Source organism: Pholcus phalangioides, unplaced genomic scaffold (assembly GCF_987345545.1).
Source record: "Pholcus phalangioides strain wild (caught in Gottingen) unplaced genomic scaffold, Ppha-v1.0 ptg000024l_1, whole genome shotgun sequence".
Taxonomy (NCBI): Eukaryota; Metazoa; Arthropoda; class Arachnida; order Araneae; family Pholcidae; genus Pholcus; species Pholcus phalangioides.
Genome location: NW_028301616.1, coordinates 23,469,231 through 23,490,868, shown reverse-complemented (window position 1 = coordinate 23,490,868; position 21,638 = coordinate 23,469,231). Strand labels below are relative to the sequence as shown.

General features: G+C 35.8%; 2 protein-coding genes across 3 annotated transcripts; one reads left to right on the top strand and one right to left on the bottom strand.

The window, feature by feature from the left end:
* Positions 1–679: 679 nt before the first annotated feature.
* LOC149069020 (transmembrane protein 231-like) lies at positions 680–6,166 on the top strand. 2 transcript variants are annotated; one of them, XM_089250472.1, is made up of 7 exons: positions 693–1,050; positions 1,744–1,916; positions 2,348–2,473; positions 3,210–3,353; positions 3,717–3,798; positions 4,867–4,972; positions 5,694–6,166. In XM_089250472.1, exons 1-7 carry the CDS (start codon positions 912–914, stop codon positions 5,851–5,853), a joined length of 930 nt encoding a protein of 309 aa, XP_089106598.1. In that variant the 5' UTR covers positions 693–911; the 3' UTR covers positions 5,854–6,166. The 2 variants fall into 2 exon arrangements, with proteins under 2 accessions (XP_089106599.1, XP_089106598.1); XM_089250473.1 differs by lacking the exon at positions 4,867–4,972 and having other exon boundaries at positions 680–1,050; positions 5,672–5,877.
* Positions 6,167–7,745: 1,579 nt separating this feature from the next.
* Positions 7,746–14,411, bottom strand: LOC149069019 (dysbindin-like). The gene is made up of 9 exons (XM_089250474.1): positions 14,274–14,411; positions 12,490–12,528; positions 11,745–11,807; positions 10,658–10,718; positions 10,442–10,574; positions 10,166–10,321; positions 8,914–9,063; positions 8,590–8,724; positions 7,746–7,924 (listed from the first exon to the last, which is right to left on the bottom strand). The coding sequence occupies exons 1-9, from the start codon at positions 14,327–14,329 to the stop codon at positions 7,854–7,856; spliced, it is 864 nt and encodes a 287-aa protein (XP_089106600.1). The 5' UTR covers positions 14,330–14,411; the 3' UTR covers positions 7,746–7,853.
* Between the last annotated feature and the right edge of the window lie 7,227 nt (positions 14,412–21,638).

Sequence of the window (21,638 nt, the reverse complement as noted above, 5' to 3'; positions counted from 1 at the left end):
GTGGGTCCCGATGTTCTTGCTGCGGGGGATCGCAGATCCACGTGAGAAGCGTGCCGTCATGACAAAATAAAAGCAAAATCTCATCGCCCATCAATTTTTGTACATATATATATATATATATATATCATTTTTAGTTGCGGCTCTGCAACGATCTTTATTACGAAGCATTGATAAACCATGAAACATTGGTTACGAAAGCATTGGATATTTAACGACACTAAGGCGCCTTGATTATATTTTATGCGTATTATAAGGGCTCTAAACAGCATAGGCCCCAACTCGAAGTAGGAATTCTTTAATTCAAATCTAAAAAACCAACCAACTGAGCATTTGACGATAAAACGCCATTTCATATGAGGAAATTGCCTCTTCAATTCTGAGGGTGGGATTACATTATAAAAGTTTAAAGTTAATAAAACTTGACAAAACAACCAATAAGACTGTTGGTTACATTCGCTCGAATGTAACTGATGCTTTTATGAAAGATCTTATATCAACGTATTGTGTAATCCCGGCCTTTTAGCGAGAATTGGTAATATCCCATATTCTCCCCATTCTAACCATTTCCTTGATGCAATATGGTCAGTTTAAGAGCAAGATGTCTACAGTCAGCCTGCGCCATCTTCATAAATAAAAAAAACAATCAAGCTTTTTAGAGCATCATTTTGATTTTTCTTTTGGCAACGTGTCGGAAGAAAAGTGTAAACAAACAAACATTTCAGTGGCGGCTGAATTATAGTTAACTGATAGTCCCAATTTTCTAATTATGCTCAATTAAACTGATGAAGTTATTAAAATTATCTGTCGTCTGCTAAGCAGCTGGATTCATAGCGATGATCATGATCTAACGCAAAGCGGCTCGAGATTTTACTACTCGAGATCTTTATACAGCTTTGATCTAACGGGAGAGGATGGCTGTATACGAGTTATTCAATCAAGCCATCAAAGTGCGCTACAAAGCCAGCTTGTGCTCCAAAGCCACACTTTTTTACGTTGTCGCTACTTTACTGACTTTTATTCCGCCATTTCTGATAGCGTATAGAAGCCAAGGTATGTACATAAATTAATTAGTCTCGATGTGAAATATTAAAAAGGCTTTAAATCATACCTACTCAACCCACGGGCCAAATATGGCCCTCAGAGTCATCTGATGTGGCCCGCGACCTCAAACATAATTTTTTAAATATGAAATAGGTGGCGCATTTCCAGATCATTTAAGTGCCCCATCGCGCAAATACAGATCACTTGAGCAGTCCGCGGCACATTTACAGATCCTTTAAGTGACTCGGGCACTGTTTTAAATCGCTTAAATAGCCCGTGGCCAATTCTCACTTCAATTAAGTTGTCCGCGGCACTTTTTCAGATCACTTGAGTAGCCACTAACATTCCTAGATCACTTAAGTGGCCCAGACCACATTTCCAGATCACTTGAGTGACCCGGAACATATTCATTAATCACTTGAGTGGCTCGCGACACATTCACAGATATCTTAAATGACCCGCGCCACAAATACAGGTCGTTTAAGTGACCCGCAACATGGTTTCAGATCACTTGAGTAGCCCGCGACATAATTACGATCACGTAAATGACCTTCGACACATTTCCAGATCACTTAAGTAACCTGTAACACGTTTTTAAAATAATGAAGTGGTCTACACTCCACAAAAGGTTGATTACCCTTGTTTTAAATGTACAAGAGTGATTAATTGATTGCATGATTTTTTTGTTGTGAATCTTTGAAGGCTTCTGGAAAAAGATAAACATCTATCGGGAGCAGCCTGACGTCCATTTCAAACACAAGATGCTGCTGGTGTTGGAAACTCCATCCCCGAATAATCTCATTGTTTGGAGCTCTTATCGTAACTTGGACAAGCTACTTAAAAGGCACATCAAGAGTAAAATCCCATTGATAGAGGTACGTTTCATAAGACTAATACCATCCTATTGAACAGTGCAGTGATTTTTAGTGGTGAAAAATGGGCCTCTATTATACAAGATTTCGGTTATCCAAGTTAGGTCTATAGGACCAGACAGCCCCAGCCCTAGGGGATGTAAACCTAGTACCCCAAGGGGTTGACACATGCTGGAAAGGCCAAAGTAGGTTTGGGCTACATTAGCTCAGATAACTGGGGTACAGTGGGGTCTCAATAATCTGAAGTGAGCGGGACCGAGACCACCTCAGATTACTGGAAACTCAAATTCAATAGCATACTCATACTCAATAGTGTGGTATATTAAGGGGTGTTATGCGAGGGCTCAATTGCTCTGTAAAAGCCACATACATAAATTATTTGATTTATAATAATATATTACAATAAGCTGTTGATTTATTTTTCGCCCTCAAAGCACATAGAAGAAGATCTGGACAGAGATGGTCAAAACGATAGGTTGCAGATGACCATTGAGGTTCCAGCTGCTGATGAAGATATAGTTTCCGTGAAACTTCTCCTTGTGTTTGATTATAAACTGCATGTGAGTAAATTTTTCTCTTATACATCTTTTACTTATTGAGAAAGAACTCTGTATGATTATTATACAGTTTAACACTTTGATGAGTTGAGCTCCTATCACTAAAACTTTTAATTATATTAATATCAATTGACAGAGCACTTCAAGACTCAAGATATCAGTCTGACTATATTAATTTTAAGAAACGAAACATAGACTTTTGAGGCTATCATTTAAACTATGATGGAAAGATTTCAGGCTGTTTCGTCACCTTGAGTGTATGATAAAACTCAGCATTTCACTCGCATGAACGGCAAGCATTTTCAGGAGATAATGATTAAATGAACTCTATATCTTCATCATCACATTTTGATCACTGTCCTGAATATATTCGTTGCTCGTGTGAGCAAAAAGTCCAGTTTTACCACTCACTCATGACGACCGAATCATGCATGAGCCAAAATAAAACAGCCTGAAATCCTTCCATCATAGTATTTGAGTGTTATTTGATTGGCTTCATCCAATCACAAATGAGTCAAAAAACCTGTATTATGGCTAACTGTCAATCGAATAACACCAACGAAATTATTCAATCACAGAAGAACATTGTAACCCAAGCTGTGGAAACATGAGCTCCATCCCCTAAATCACATCACTCCTGCAGTTTGTCACAACAGCAAGCGAAACATTAGTAAGAACTGTAATTCATGACCTCATAGCTTCAAAATCTCTGATACATTTATATAATAATTTTTTCCAGCTTTATTCATCATTCCAAATGGAAAGTCTCGCTTACATTCATCATAGTTCTCCCATTCCTGGATCATCACTTCACTTATCTGGTGAGCTTGTGTTACACCAGAGGGAACCACTATGGCATAGAGGAAGAGACACCAGATATGCCGTAAGTGTATAAAATTATTATTTCTGTTTAAATATTGCTATCATCCTTTGATTTATAGCAGTAGTTCTCAGAATACATGGAGAACCACACACTCCTTGCAGTATATCAAGAGCCCTTCAGGGATATGCAAAAAAGAAAAAAAATCAGTAATATAGTTATGTAACTATATTCTAACTCACTTGAAACCCAGTTATTGAGAAAAATTAGGTCCTTACCTAGTAAAAAATAACCTATACTATAGGATAAAAATTATTGAATTTTTATGTGTCCTTTTTCTGAAATTTCGAGTATTTTTACTACAGAGCTTGAGTGACTTTATAATAATTAATTTTTCACTGATTCAACTTTTTTTATGCTTTTCAGAAACCTGTAATTGATGAGTCAAAAGCTGATATTGATGTTTACAAGCTGGAGAACATTCTGAGAGCTTATTCAGAGCGAAATGGTAAGATATTCACCTGAAATTGATTATGTAAACACTCATAAAACATGATCAAAGTTTTACAGTAAGGGGATTCTGAGCTCAAGAGTCATGGTCCGAAACAAATTTGAATTGCCAATTTTTCCGTTCACAATCACTCTTTAGCCTGGATTTTTCTTGCCATAAGGGGCAGTGAAAAGCTTTCATTCTTTCGTGTTTTGTTTCCATAAACATGAAAAGGTATGAGAGATTGCAATTTAACCAGCCACCTGTGAATTTAAATTTCAAATGCAATGTTTGGTGAGAATTCAAAGCAATAAGAAGATAGTTTTCCCTATTTTTCTTTATAAATTGAGTCATATATAATCGTATATAGTATCACAAATAATAATTTCTGAATAATATTTATGTTATTCTTATCAGAGTGACCAATAGTGGCGAGTAAATATATGTCATGCCCAGATAACTGGTTGAAAACTGAATCAAGTGTAATAAAATACATCAAAGCTGAATCTTTTGATAGCATGAAATTGGAAAAAGACATAAGGAATTTAATAAAACCAAATTTCATGATGTCTAATAAAATTTAAAAAATCTTTCACCTCAACAGGACCTAACTTATATTTCATATTAGGAAGTTTAGACTGTATGGCACACAAGTTTTATCGCAATATTTATTACCCATCTAATATGTATATATCAGAGGTGTTTTTTTTTAATATGGTTAATACAGTAGAGCCTTGATTATCTGAGTCCCTTGATAAAATGAGACAAATGGCTAGACAATTACTGCAAAATATTTTTACGTAATACAAATGATACTATTACCATTGTGTCAAAGTTCTGTTTTTATTTGTTTGGGAATAAATTTACCTGTGACAGGCACAGACCAGACTTTTCGGGGATTGTCTATGTTAAATATAGAGTGTCTCTTGCTATTCACGAATCTAGAATATATTACTAGAATTATACCTCCTGGTTAATTGAAATTCTATTGTACTACAAAAACCAGAGCTATACCATATTAGATACATTTCTTGATGTACGTAATGATTGAAAAAAAAAGAAAGAAAAAAAACTTCTATCATTTAGTGTCAACCATGCTTGACTACAATTATGCAGTGTGGAAAAATGGAAGAGCATCCAATGAACCATTTGTCATCAAGCTAAATATAATATATAGGGAGGAAACAATACAGTATCCTTTTCATTATTATTTATTTACATATTTTACAGGGGTTATACACTCAAAAGCAATTAAATTAGAGATAAATGGCAGTATTCAAAAGAGGTGCTGTGGACAGCCCGTGACCAACACAGCCATGACGTAAGCAGGGCTCTGGAAGTATAGAATTTCTGCTCACAGGAGCAGTTATAATTGAACTTATTATGGGCAAGATGAAGGATATAAGTGCATTTGATCATGAACACATTGGGGTTCAACGTATTTGTCACTGTATTGTGGAAGTCATGTAGGCACTGGGATTTTCATGTGCCATGGCATCAAGGGTCTATTATGAGTACATTGATTCCAGTAAAAAAATCTCTGCCAAGGTTGATTGCCATGGATAACAGCGTGAGGTCAACATTGGCTAGCTCACGTGGCAACAGCAGATAGATGGGCCATAGTGCAAAATCATTCAGTGACTTTATGCTGATGCAACAAAACATGTAAGCAGCAACACCATCCAGGAATATTTTCTTAATATGGGCTACAGGAGCCATCGTCCCATGAGACCTAATCTCATATATCTCTAATTCAATTTCTCTTGACAGTGTATATATCAAAACCTCCAAACTAAACTGCTATATTCAAATAAAGAGAAAAAACAATGGGGGTTTGTTTATAGCATAAACTAAGTTCTCATTAACAAGTTTGTTTTTTCACTCTCACTAGCTTCCTTAACATTGCCTCTCAGATACAGAGTTGGATTTTGGCAGCTGCTGAAATGGGCATGGATACAGTATGTTGCAATGCTAGTCATATTCTGGTTCATTTTTACAAGAGTCAAAGCTTGTGTATTTCGTAGACAAATTTTGCCAACTATTGTACATTCACCTTTAAAACAGGAAATATGAATCAAAATCAAAACTTTCATTTTATTCATCCAGCTGATTATTTGTATTAATGCTTTTGAAATTTCTTGACAAAGTAAAAAAATATTCATGTCTGTAACATAAGATATGCTTCATAGTAAAACCTTGAGGTAAATTTCCTCATCAAAAAACAATTTTGCAAGTATAGATCTAGAGCTCAGCCCCATTAACATTAATTTTTTCCCATGGCATTCAAAATGTTTCTGTTGATTCATTCATCATAATTTTGCATCTATAATCCACACATGTAAATTTGACTAGTTTAAGGAAAAAAATCATCCTTAGTCATGTATAACCCTTGTATGTGAATTTCTGGCAGTCAGCTTTTTTTTAATCATACATACTGTATTATTTCAAGTGTATAGTCCACTGTAGTACCATCTGTTTCACAAGTCTTTCAAAGAGAAAAAAAGACAAAGGTGGATGGGTGCAAATGGGATGAAATATCGACAAAACAGGTAACATTTATCCTAATCCTATTGAATTCCTGAGGTAAGGTCATCAAAAATGACAAAGGAGGGGAAAATTAAGAAGCCCTTTTGGATTGAACTTTTTCATGTGGTTTTACAATAATAATATTGATATGATACCCGCATTGTTATATTGCCTGTGCAGAGCATTAAAAAAACTAACTTTTTTCTTGGATAGCTCATAGATTATACACAAGAGATTGCAATAAAATTTCAAGGAGTGGCTTGAGGTTGTTGGTCACAAAAAAATGATTGTCCTCTCTCTCCTCTAAGTAATGTTATCTAAAAAAAAATCATTCAAGTCTCTCTCTGGAAAAATAGATGATTATACACAGAGATATATAAATCCATAGAAAAATTCAAAAGTTTTTTAACTTATAACCCACACAAAGAAGGTGGCCCATATGTTCTATTATCATTGAACTTGTTCAATATTCTCAGTGGGATAATAGTTTGCGATTCTCAAGTTAAAAGAATCAAAATGCTACTGGGGCAGACATCATTTAGGAATTGAACAGCCACCAAGATAAATGAAATGTTTTTCATACCTGAATTACATTGTAATGTTTTATTTTAATTTGACTTTGTGCTGAACATGACTTATCATTTGAAATGTGTTTCTACTTTGTTTATGTATCACCGTCCCATACTCAAAAACAATAACTTTGTAAGGACATATAATTATATTATATATTTTTATATATAATGAATATATATATACATACAATACATACATTTCTAAATACTTTGTATAACAATGAACAGAAAAAAAATCAATATCTTGGAATGTTAAACATTTAATAGATTAAAATATAAAAATTTATATTCTACCACAACTTCATAGTTGCCACCTGTCTCATATCATCACAAATCGATAAGAAAACAGATTTTTACATATTATGCTAGTTGATTATTTCGGTGATAAGGAGCACTTACAGTTTCAAAAAATCATGTTTCCAGAAAAAAATTGGTCAAGCTGCAATCCATAATAAAAAGTTATTTTCTTCCTCGAGCAAATTGTCATAGCATATGACCAGAGACATACTTGTAGGGGTCAAAGTGATAAATCCAGGAAATAAGTGGTGATAAGGCCGACCTCTGTGAGGGTCGCTTCCAAAGAAATTTTAAGTTGCTAACCTCCAAAAAAATATAATTTTGGATGGAAATTCATCAAATATATATTTTTTTTCATACTTGGATGCATCTTGAGAGGGGTGCACAGACTCCAATGCCCCTCCATGAGTACACCTCTGGTTGGTAAAAAAGTGACAACTGTGAAATAGTTGAAACCTCCAAAGCATGTGTTAATCAATAAAAATCAAATTGAGAATATTTGCATATTCTAGCTGATTTTTTATACCTGAAGTGATTTTCGATATAAAAAAGCATCCAATACCACAGGAATGAATCAAACAGTACAATATATATTTACATAATATACCTTCAATACACATTTAACAATTATAATGGCGGTTATAATGAATATTACAGCATTTTTGGTCAACAATTATCTCAAGAATCTGAACTGCCTCCAGCCTTGTCGACTGCTTGTGTTGCTTCAGGCTCACTCAGCTCTTTGTTTCCTGTTAAAAATAATCACTCGATGAAAACAAAGGGAAAGAACAATAAAAAGTATAAAACGTAAATAATTTTTATGAAATCTCATAATCTTGATTTTCCAGTACCATGTCAAAGTCCAGTCAATAAAAAAAAATAGGTCAAGTTTAGAAGTTTGAATTTTATTTCTTTACCAGTGTGAAAATTAGTGCTGATTTCCCCAAAGAAAAATTAATTAAGGCATCTATACAATACACAGAAAGGGGTGAAAGAGAATTTTCAACTATAGTGTAACTCTCATGTTTCGGATAGCACAGTGTCTTATGGTAATAGATGGGTGCTGGTTAGACTATAGCCTTTTCCTGAAATCAAAGGAGGAAAAAAAGGTTCATTTTTCAATGAAAATTCAAGCATTTGCCTTAACTTCAAAATATGGAAGACAGGTGGCAGCAATGAACACAAATCATATATGATTTTGACAACATAAATATATTCAGGAGACACACACTCACATCACACATTTTGGCATGTGCTGATTCATTAGATACTTTCCAAAGAAATACAAGTAGTAATGGAAGTGATAAGTTAACATGCAAGACATCTTAATGATTCAAACTACATTTTAAATATTTCAATTTCAAGAATATAGATAGAAGGAAAGATAAAGGATATAAATAAATGGTGTAAATACCTTTCCCTCCATCATCATCCTTATCTTTATCATCCTCCTCTTCACCAAGAAACTCTTCGAGTTCTTTTGCTTCTTCATTCAAATCAATTTCTTCTAATGAAACTGAGCGTTCTGCACTGCTAGTACTAGCCACTCCTGTGTAGGAATATAAATGTGAAAAATATACAAATGAGAAATATGTGATGGTATGACATTTCTCTCATGGTTGTGCAAAAAACATTGCTATAAAATTTATTTTTACAATGTACAAGGGCTGCAAAATTATATACGTGCATTAAAGAAAAGTGCAAATGCAAAACTGGGAGAAAACTTTATTCTTCTTACTTTCTTTCAACTTTTGTATCCCCTGGGTCTTAAATATTTGGACTTCTTCTTCAAATACTTCTTGAAAAGCTTGGCTTCGTTCCTTGAGCACGGCATCTCTCTGTTTTTCAAGTTCTTTCATTTTCTGAGCATGCTCCTCAGCAAGTTTTTCTATAAAAATCCACAATGATGAAGGAATTAAATAAATTATGATGGGAAAATATCTATAGCATTCAACCAAAACAATTTTGTATGTTAAAATATTGAAGTAAGTAGATAGATTAATGAAAGGCTGCTGCTATAAAAATTTTGAAAGACAAAGGATTACTTTTAAGGAATCATTTGTTAGCCTTACAAAACTAGTTTTCTTATAGTTTTCTGTGTTTGGCCAGTGGTCTGAACTCACTCATATAATAACAAATCTTATGGGTGCACAAACTTTTCAGCCAGCTGGCTATATTTTGCTCATGACTACTTTTGTGGATCATATAAGATTAAAATTGCTTATGTTGGTCAAATATCAATAAAAACACATAATTTGATTTGAACATGGTTGACCCTTTCCAAGATTTTATAAATTGCACCGATCTGCACACAGTGGCACAAGAACCACAATAAATTGAAAACCCGTGTATAAGCTTACCCCAAAAAATCTGAGCATTTTTTTTAGAGAAAAAAAAATCTAATATTTTCATGCAAAACAAATAGCTTACGGAAATTTACAATAAAAAATGATTCAAACTTTTTAATTTGTTTCTTCTGAGTCTCCAAGCTCATCATAATCCATCAGGTCATCATAGGGTGTGGCATCTTTTTGTTTTTATCTTCATCTGGGCTGTCATCATCATTGTCACTTTCAAACACGATATCTTCATCTCCGTCCATCGCTGATGCAACACTTTTTGAAGGATCGGATGATAATTTTGGTGGGAACAGAATTCCACGTCTCATGTACCTATTGGCACACTAAGCCAATGTCAAGTTTCAAGGTACCACTTTTTTTTGTAGTTTCCTTATCATTGAAACTCATCCATTTGATCCACAAATTCCTGAAATGGTCTTTGAGGAAGGGGTCCCCTCCCACCACTTGATGATCAAACTTTTCCACACAAAGTATTTGGCTTATACACGAGTATATACGGTAATTGCTTTTAACATTTAAAAAATGCTACGTGAGGAATTCATAGTTTGAATAAAAGCTTGTAAAACTTGACTTAAAATAGAAATCGACTTGAGAATAATGGAAACCTAAAAAAAAAAGATTAGTTCTGACCTTTGAAATGTTCAAAATCAGCTAAGCGTTTTTCTTTATACATGGCTAATTGAAATCTGTGGTCCAGTTGTCTTTCCTGTAATTCCTGTGTTTCAATTATGTCTTCCAGGTAAATGAGTGCTTCTTCAACCTCTTCAAAAGTGCCTTCCAATTCACCTGCATATATTAATGTACAAACACATTTTTACTTTTGATATCTTTATAAAATTCATTAAAAAAAATCACTTTTTTTTAAGCAGCCATGAGCAGCATGTTCATATGAAATGAATTCCATACCAATTTTTGTCATGAGTTCCATTAAATTTGTATGAAGCTGCGGTAAAGCACATAGCTGTATGTTCAGCTGCTTAATTGATGACAACTGATGCTGGCAATACTCGTGAATATTGGCAATCATGACATCAACTTCCTACAAAAAATAGAATAATTCAAATCACATGAATGTAACCTACATATAAAAAGTCTTTCGTGATGCACAGAAACGATTCTTACCCGTGCCTTTTTTGCATTTTCAGCATCATTTGCATGTAGCTCTTCCCAATGCTTCTGGAAACTAAGAAAAATTATAATCTATATAATAAAAAATAATGTTTACATTCAAAAATCGTCAAAATATAATGTATCACACAATTACATAACAAAATCAATGTAGAGAGATATAGATGGCTTTTTTTCTCAGCCAGAGATATCAAGGAAACAGTTATTTTCCGGATATTATGCTGAGGTGAGCTCGGAAAGAAAAGTCATCACGTCTCCGCCGGGACTCGAACCCAGGCCCTCTTGCATACCGGGCAAGAGGGCCTGGGTTCGAGTCCCGGCGGAGACGTGATGACTTTTCTTTCCGAGCTCACCTCAGCATAATATCCGGAAAATAACTGTTTCCTTAAAATCAATGTACTTTCACTAATTAACTGAAAGGGGAGTTGGAAAGAAAAGCACACATACACTAGTGTATAAAAGGCCTCATTCCTTTTATTACCACAAAAACAGTTTTTTCTCTTCAAAAACTAGCCCTTATTTAAGCTGACTCTCACTCATTCCCCCCCCCCCCCCCGATTTCAGTCCTTGATTTCGGTGAAGGATTAAAAATTCAAGTAGGCTTCATTGAAAATACAGACGAAAAAAACTGGGATGACTAGAAATATGGGGATGTCCCAGGAAAACAGGTATCTGCAGGAGATATTAAGAAGATAGTCCAAAATTCAAAAATCTGATCATAGTCGCCTTCAAAAGATATTTTCCCATACTAAATTATCTGAACAATGATAGGTAAAAAACTGTTGACGAAAATTTAAAATTTTTCTTTTTGGTGTACTAAAAATATGAGGCAGTGGTTTTCACCTTAGGGCTCGCTAAGCTCTTTGATAAAAACTATTTAATATACTTTGGTAGCTTATGGGCTTAATTGAAATTTCTATCAAAGCCGTGCTGTCTCAAAGGTTGTAGATGCTTGTTTTAATGCATATTATTAATGCACCATCAGATGAAACTAGTACAGTGATATATACCATGAATTATCAATACAACAAACTAATGAGTTTGAAGCAATTTTACTAGAAAAAAAATTCTTAGCCCGTACTGGTGTAATATATCCCCGCCAGCATTCAATGATATTCCCTTGAAATAATCTTGCTTTTTGCTCCTAAATAGGAAAGAAAAAATGCTTTAAAAATTTCATGTTAAAAAAAACCATGTAAATATACAGTCGAATCCTGTTTTAACGAATACCGATATAGCGAAAATCTTGTTTTAACGAACACTTTTGTAATAAGCCAGATAAGTTTACATAGGAGCAATGCAAAAACCTGAAATTCCTTTATAACAAAATTTTGTTTTAACGAAGTGATTTCTCTGGTCTCTTGGAGTTTGTTATAATGGGATTCAACTGTAGTTGGATCCAGATACAATGAACTCAGATTTAACAACTCGCTTGAGTTTTAAATAAGAATAAAAAAGCATTTTTTCAGAAATGCCTATATGTATATTTGTACAGTGAAACCTCTCTTTTGCGGATGCCTGCGGGACAAAAAAATTTGTCCGTAAAAGAGGGCTTACAAATTTTTTGGCTAACAAAGATTTTTTTTTTTTAATATTTTTACCTCAGGCAACCAATTTTCTATAGAAAATGAAACCTATGACAAATCACATTTCAATTAACAAATGCGATCCAGGAATGAATTATCTTTGTAAGCCTAACTATCACTGTATTTGTATTCACATGGTTAACAGATTCAACAAGATAGTAACGTCACCTACTAGTGATAGTGATTTTGAAAATTTTTCAAACAAAAGGAAGTGTGAGCTTACTCGAGAAGAAAACTTACTTGGATTGTTGGCTTTGTCCAGCAGCTAAACTTCGAAAACTGTAAAAGTATAAATAAATCACAAATAAATTAATTGAGAACACAATTTAACCAAACTATTGAAACATTAATACTGTGCTATCAGTTTAAAATTGTACCCACAGGAAAACGTTGTAGCCCAGTGTAGTACAATTTTGCTCAGCACTTTTATTCTCCTCAGGTTAAATATTTGTATACATCCAAATTTAAGTAATAACTGGGCATAATGATTAGAAACGGATTTATGGTTATGCAGCAGTACTTATACGCAGGGCCGCAACTAGATGCTTGGTCACCTGGTGCAAGCACACATTTTGACAGCCCCTTGTAATGTTGAAGGAGAGGTTTCAGAATGAAATTTGCGCCTGGGGCACGACACCCGCCTGCTACCCCCCTAATTACAGCCCTGCTTATACATATTATCGGAAATGAATCAGATAATAATAAGTAGTACTATAATCCATAAGTAATGCTGTCTGTGGGCCAAAGAAATTTAGGAACCTCCATCTCTAAGTCGTCCTTTTGGTCACTCAAAGGCTTGCACTATTTTGTTCCTCACTCTTTTGGTCACTCATGTTCACACACCTACGTTATTCCAATGATCACACACTCTTTTGGTCAAACATCTCACACACTTCTCAGGCCACTCTCAGAGTCATTCTTTCGGTTACTCCCATGCTCACACACTATCTGGGCCACTCATATTCACACACTCCCCAGATCACTGTGTTGGCCATTCACATGCTTGCACACACTCTAAGTCATTCTTTTGGTTGCTCACTGACCTGGTATTTCACTCTCTAGGCCTATCTTTTAGTCACACACATGCTTGCAAACTCTTTTTGTCACTCTTTTGGTAACTTACATGTCTGTAAACTCTTTAGATCCCTCACATCCTTATAAGCTCTTTAAGTCGCTTACATACAAACGCTTTATCGCTCACTGACCTGGTCTCTAGGTAGAGGCAGATTTATGGTTTTACCATCTGTGAATTATACAAATTTTACCATCTTTCTTCCTATCTACTACTAAACCAAACATGCACCTCGTCCATATCCCTCTGCAAAACTTCTAACGAATTGGTACATGTTGGAGTGTGTATGCACATATAGTGAACCTACCAGGAAGTTTGTTTCTGTGTACGGCTTGTTATGTGTAGTGCTGCCATCTCCAATCAATTTTTTAAACTGTCAGATTTTCACAACTCATAGTGAGTGAAGTGCAATGAATGAATAAATATATCGTTGTAGGCCTGTTGCCCTCTATGGCAAGACTTTTTAATGGGAGATCGGCTCGCATTCGCACCTCGAAGTTGGGAACCGCAAAAAACCAACTTCAGCTGACCACCACAGCAGCGACAGTGGGGTTTCTTCCTATCTACTAATTTATCTTGACTACTCATTCCCTGAATCCGCAACCCTGGGCGAGAATCCACATAGATATGGCTCTGGTAATATATTTCTAACCACAAAAGAAGGAAAATAGTTATCATCCTTGATTTCACACATCTTTTTAAAGTTCGGTACTGACATAATATTAAAATTCAAAATATCGAATTGTTGAATTTTCTCTAGTATGAAATTTTTAACAAATATAGTAGTTGGTAAAAACAGATCGAATATCGATCGGGAAATTTCATCGCCAATATCATCGAAATTTATCACCATTCATCTGAGGAAAAATGAGTGCTCGCCAACTTGGCGGGGACCCCAAAAATGAAATCCGAGCCAAATGAATTAATCATTAAATACAAAGGAAGAAAATACCTGGCAGATATGTCTTGCTGGACATTAATTATTTTATCGCGTAAGTTTTCAAGCATATTGAAAAGTATCGACAAAACAGACGAGATTTAAAAAGGGGGGATTTGTTTACGTCTGAAGCAAAGATGAGCAATCAGAGTTGCCAGATCTTTAAAAAATTTCCAGCCTCCTCAAAATCATCCTCGAAAGTAACCGAAAAATAGTCCAAAATATTTGAACCGTATATGGTCAGCGTTGTACTAATACAATTTGGAGTCCATATCGAAATATTGCAGTTTTTGCTGTCATCTATTTAGAAACTTCATTAATCAATCATAAATCAGAACATTAATAACTCATGCTGCTATCTATTATTCAAAGAGCAAATGAATAACTATTGACTAGTATTATTTTCAAACCCTAGATGACAGTAAATTGTAGATAGGGGATATTTTTTACAGTGAAACCTCGTTAATGAGTCTGGGGAGAGCAAAAATATGACTTGATAAGCGGAGTGACTCGTTAAACAGAGTAAGCCATAGCTGTGCCAATTCCTGCATGAGGATAATTGGGACTTCCAAAAAGTGATCCGGTAAGCGGAGTGACGTGTTAACCGGGTGACGCACTAACGAGGTTTGACTGTACTAGTCCAAGTCGGCTTTTGATTTTTTGAATAAACAACAAACATGGCAGCGCGCTTGTTGGATATGCAGACAAACAGTGATTGAATATTCTTGACGATATTGCTGACACGAGCGTTATCGATGTAACAAACGCTCCCTGTTAAGCCGGGTTTTCCTAGGAATAGGTTTTTTGCGCAGCGTAAACTGAATTAGACCATTTCGCGCCGGCAGAAACGTGTTACATGATTATACTACCCGTTTGTGTTTTCCTAGCGTGGCGAATCAGTTCAGGGCGGCTATATTATAGTATATGGCCTTGGCATCAGCTACTCTGTGTCTGCATGCTCCGGTTTGAAGGGAAGGGAAAGAAAACACACACAAGAGTGAAAAGAACATCTGCAAAGCGCGCGGCGCATGACGCATTTGACTCCTCCAGAAGCAGTCGGCCAATCACGACGTAAAGCGCTGTCGTGAGGCGTATTGCGCTCTGTAGGAAAACAGTCATACTGTTTTTCTTATTGGTGAGTGGACGGCGTGTCGCGCTGGATGATTCAGGTTGCGCGCGGCACGGAGAACCTGCTCCTAGGAAATCCCGGCTTTAGCGTGTGCATCAGTAGTGTATGAGTAGGGTGACCATACGTCCCGTATTTCCCGGGACAGTCCCGATATTTTCTGTATTTTTGGCCATCCCGACTTTTTGGCGAAAGTGTCCCGGGTTTTCTCGTATTTTACACGAAGCCTACTTGAATTTTTATTCTTTATTGAAGTCAAAGTTTGAAATTATTTTTCAACTAATAAATTATATTATGATAATTACAACTGTAAATAAGAATGTTAATCTCCCACACTTTTGTCTTAGTGAACGTTTTTTTCGTGAAATTCATTTTAATCCACTGCAATTTGCAGTAACGCTTCATTTCCCGCCATTGTGATTTTTGCGTAATTTCAACAATATTTGGCAACTTTGTTCGGTTTTGGCGTCATTTTTGGTGATAATTGGCAATGTCCCGTATTTTGCCGTATTTGGAATCTCAATATCCCGTATTTCTCTCGAAGAATATACTCCCAATCATTAGGCTGACCATATTTCCTCGAGAGAAATACGGGACATTGCGTTTCCAAATACGGGAAAATACGGGACATCGCCAATTATCGCCAAAAACAACGCCAAAACCAAACAAAGTTGCCAAATATTGCTGAAATTACAGAAAAATCCCAATGGTGGGAAATGATGCAAATTGCAGTGGATTACAATATATTCCACGAAAGACAAACGTTCAATCAAATGTGGAAGATTAATATTCTCATATATAGTTGTAATTATCGTAAAATAATTTATGAGTTGAAAAATAATATCAATCTTTGACTTCAATAAAGAATAAAAATTCAAGTTGGCTTAGTGTAAAATACTGGAATACCCGGGACACTTTTGCCAAAAAGTCGGGACGGCCAAAAAAACACAAAATACCGGGACTGTTCCGGGAAATACGGGACGTATGGTCACCCTACCAATCATACATATTATCCGAATTTTTTTGTGGAAAGAAATAATTTCTTCTACATAAAATATCAATTATTGCAAATGTACGAATTTTGTTACCAAAATTTTCGTCTGATAAAAAGATTTTATGCTAAAAAATAACAAAGAACTCCCTCTCTCTCTCTCTCTCTTTTTTTGATCATCACATGAGTTGCCTGAAATTTCGATAAATTACATGTAATTACATGTAAATTACATGTAAATCAAGCCTCAGAATCTCTGTTGCCTGCTTCTGTTCAGGTTCCTTGTTTTGGATATCTCCTTGTGTCCCGCAAAAATTACTGAACTGGAAGTTTAAACTGCCAGTTCTGTTTGTGAGCTTAGCTTGTAGGGAACCGAACAAACCGACTACTTGTCTGTCGTCTGCTCATTAAGAGGCTCTTTGATTTGGATGTCTCCTTATGCTCAAATAAAATAACCGAACTTTCTGCTTAAATTTCCAGTTCAGTTTATGAGCTTTGTTTATAAGGAACTGAGCGGAATAAAGAATATAGTTTTTTTTAACTTTAAACTTCATTATCACCAGATGAGTAACTTTTAAATTTGAGATTAGATGGCAGCACATTACTATAAAAAAATGGAGCGGAAAAATTTACTTTTTACCAGGCTAACCACATTTCCTCGAGAGAAATACAGGACATTGGGATTCTAAATACGGGAAAATACGGGACATCGCCAACTTTCGCTAAAAATGACGCCGCAAAGTTGCCAAATATTGTTAAAATTACGGGAAATAAAAAACGTGGGAAATGAACCATTACTGCAAATTGAAGTGAATTAAAATGAATTCCACGAAGAAAAACGTTCACCAAGACGAATGTGGGAGATTAATATTCTCTTTTATAGTTTTAATTATCATAAAATAATTTATGAGTTGAAAAATAATGCCAATCTTTGACTTCAATAAAGAGTAAATATTCAAGTAAGCTTCACGTAAAATACGGGAAAAACCGGGACACTTTTGCCAAAAAGTCGGGACGACCATAAAAACAGAAAATACAGTTTAGCTTCATTTTTCTGATGACGTTGTCGCATCTGCCGACAGATGCTTAGAAATTAAGTAAATAAGAACTGAATTAAATTAATTCAAGAACTGAGTGAATAGAAATTATTGGTGGTGGACCAACACCACCTACAGAACAAGGCCTTCGCACGAAGCTCGTGACGTCACTGAAGGAGACCATTTCACCTATTGCCATTGGATATAGCAGGCCGACGCATGCGGTATCTTTAACTTTTTTGCAGTCATCCAATATGGCGATAGGAGAAATGGTCTTCATTGACGTCACAAGCTCCGTGCGGATGCCTGTAGGTGGTATTGGCTGGGCCCCAAAAATTTTGTGACCTCAAATTTAAACAGTGACAATTCGAGAGTGACCAGCTAAACATCTTGAACCCTATGGAGGGAGACTGCATAGACTGTAACATACTTTAACGTTTAAGGGGGGGGGGGGCAGGGGCGTAGCCAGAAATTTCGTTCGGGGGGTGGGGACCACTTTCATTTCGGGGGGGGGACCAAAGTGACAGAACAATGGATTTGGCCATCTTTTCCCCTTTTTTCGGTCATTTTCTCACATTTCGGGGGGGGGGGGGCAGACCCCAAGTCCCCCCCACCGGCTACGCCCTTGGGGGGGGGGGTACGATGATGATGATGTCGGTATATGTATATTAGATATAGATCACCCATACGCATCTTTTATGCTGAGGGAAGAGCAATGCCTTCCTCCAATCTCCGCCCCCTCATAGGAAGTCTCATATGCTTTCTTTGAGGTAGGAAGATTTTCATGAGGCATAAACTTTTATCCGCCAGATGGGCCCAAGACCTCCGCCCCCAACATTTGCCACTATTTCTACATCCTACAGTAACCTATAGAAATATTAGGTTTGAGCCGCCACCTTCCAATAATTTTGAACCCCTATCCTAATACAGTCAACCCTCAGTTACGACCGTCTCGGTTTGCATACAATTCAGTTTACGAAGAACAAAAATTGATCGGTTTGCGAACTTGTATTGGCTTAGGCCGGGATTACACTATAAAAGTTTGATAAAAGTCCTTTTACAAAGCTTGAAAAATAACCAATAATCGTATCAATTACATTCACTCCAATGCAACCAATGCGGTTATTAGTGTTATTTTTCCTACCCCAGTAGGAATATACCGATATACTTATTTTATACCTATATTGGTATATCAAACCGGTATCTGTCCCATAGCGCACTAGCGATATAGTGTGCTACTGGGGTATATATAGAGAAACTCAGAAGTCTACGGCACACACCACATGGTGATTTTTTTTTTCAAGTAATTTTCTCCAAATACAACTCCCTTTATCCAGTTTATGGATCACCATGTTTCATTCTAAACTTTGAGAAGGTTTACATTGAAGAAATTTTTCAGACATGTTTTGCGATAATCTCACACTCACAGAATCAACACTCACTGACATCTGGAAACACTTTAATGACCTATATTGGTCATAGTGATTATTTATAAAGCTATCGAAATTGCTGCTATTGATAAGCAGCAAAATTGATTTACAGAATCATTGAATTCGGTTTGGAAAAGGCATTGTAGCCCGATTTCTATGCAGGCAGAAATTTTGAAGGCTTTGAGATTGAGATAATAGATGAAATTGGTGAAACTAAACATGGGTCTTGCTGTGCCCTGGTGTAGAATACAGTAGAATCCCGTTATAACAAACTCCAAGAGATCGGAGAAATCACTTCACTATAAAAGAATTTAAGTAAGGCAGGTTTTTGCATTGTTCCTATGTAAACTTATCTAGGGGATAAGAAAAGTGTTCATTAAAACGAAATTTTTGCTATAACGGTATTTGTTAAAACTGGATTTGGATGTATATCTCGTAAAGTTGGGATTGTCTTTCTCTGGAGAAAGTGTTTTCAGTGTCAGTATGAAGATTTAAATTTGTTATACATTAAGGCACATATACATTAGCGAGCGGATCATGTAATGTAGGCATTCACAATTGGCGGTTCGCTTTAATTTGTAGTGTTATGAACAAGGAACTAATCTTTTCCAAGTTGTTCGAACCGGACCGCTGGGAGTCGGTTTTTTCAATGAACACAAAAGAAGTTTGTGTACCCAAGAACTGATTTAGAACCGCTCCGGAGGTTCTGCGCGATAATGTATTATACGCGCTTTTGGCACTTGAGATTAAACGAGTGCTGTAAAAATTGACTCTAGAAATCTTTGGGGTCCCAGGAACGAATTAATACATTTTACATTGATTTCCTATGGGAAAAATTATTTCGGTTTGCGATAAATTTGGTTCGCGGACAAACTTCAGGAATGAATTAAGTTCGTAAATCGAGGGTTGACTGTATAAGAAACCTCTCCTATTTTTGGGTCAAAATTTTTGAAAAATTTCTTTTTACTAAAATTTAATTTTACTTATCTTAAAATTACAATTTAAACACACTAAGTAGCAGGTTTTTTTTTTTAAACTTAGCGCTGGAGCTACAGTCTAGTGATGGTTGTTAAGGATTCGAATGAGGAGTTTCGGTATTCGTCAATCCGATTTGAAGGATACATTTTTTTTTCATTCCAAATATCATAATTAATTTGATCATTTGCTTTTCTAAAAGATATTTTCACGAGCCTACTTGACGCTCATGATAAATTTTCCAATGACAAATAATTTCAACTTATTTTTGAATGAGTGAATCAGATTTTATCAAAAGGGCCAGCCTTAGGCATTTTGCAGCAAAAACAATTTTGGGGCCCTCTGCAAATAGAAGGCTGACATTCAAAACGTGCCCACCCCCTAAAGTGAATTTATAGTCTAAAAACAAAAAAATAAGAATCTTCAGGAGCCTCAGGGCTAGAGCCATAGACCACCTACTCTTGTTTTTTTTTTTGGGGGGGGGGAGCATCAGTCCAGAGACCAGAAGTTTTGTGTGTATTTTGAATTTTATAATAATAATAAATCCATTTGAAATTCAGTTTTGAGGGAGTTGCTTTAATAATAGGGGTACGATGTATGAAGCCCTACTAGAAATAAAAAATAGATTAAAGTACTTTGATTACATATTTCATCTTGACCTTCTCTGTTGTCATATAGGTTACATATTACATTTGTTATCATTAACACATTCATAGGTTAAGATTCTATTAAATCGTGCATGTGAAAAATATGCGACTTACACCTTTTTTAACGAACACATTTGTAGAGAAAGAGACCCGTGGCAAGCCTTCCAGATTTGATTTTCTAGTACTAAGCACATTATAAAAATTGTATAAACAAAAATGAAGTTGATCAGAAGATCTCTGGGCTAATGCAATACCTAGCTTTTGAGAGGAGTCATGCAAAGAGCTTAACTAGGCTTTCTGCCGGGGGCGAAACCTTGATTATGTCCCACTCTGTGTGAAGGCCAATAATTTTATAAGAAAGTATTCCCCACATTCCCATGTACCAGTCTTGGCTGGAGAGAAAGCCAGAAAACTTGGCCTACGGCCCCGTCTATATGTATCTATAGGAGAGTCATTGGTACTCTTCCACTACAATTACACTAAATTCTCCATCATACAATTTCCAATATAAAATTGCAGCATTTTTGCTTGTTTCTTTCTGTATGCCTTGTTTGAAAAAAAAAACTTTATGGACATTAATAAAACATGAAGTTGTTTATTATTCAGTGTTAAATATTTTATGGATACAGTAAATAAAATATTTAACTCTAAACAAAGGCATAAATTCAAAGAAAATTTGCAGAGACAAAAAGATGGTATTCTTCCATTATATACATACCACTTAACAAGTCATTTCTTACTAAATGGATAAGACACATTGATAGAATTTAAAACTAGGGCTTTGAAAGAGTAAAAAGTGGTGACAAAATGTAAAAATATATTTTGATCCCGCTACATGGGTCCTATCTGTTTCATTGTGCTGCATTATATTTTCGGGAAACAACTTACTGGGAAAGATTTTTTTATGTTTATACACCTGGAGTCAGGGCTGTAACTAACTAGGCTGGGACAAGCGGGGGCACTGTCCCTGGGCCCTGACCCAAATGGGGGCCCTCACAAAGGTTTACATTTGGTTTGCATAATAATGACCCTTTCAAGAGCCCCTCAAGGAAAAGTCTGCCCAGGAGAATCGAGAAGGCACACTATAGCCCTGCCTGACGTAATTAATCTTTAGGTGTAAAAGTTTTAGAAGATAAATTCGTGATTACATTCACAAGACACAATCAAATTCAGA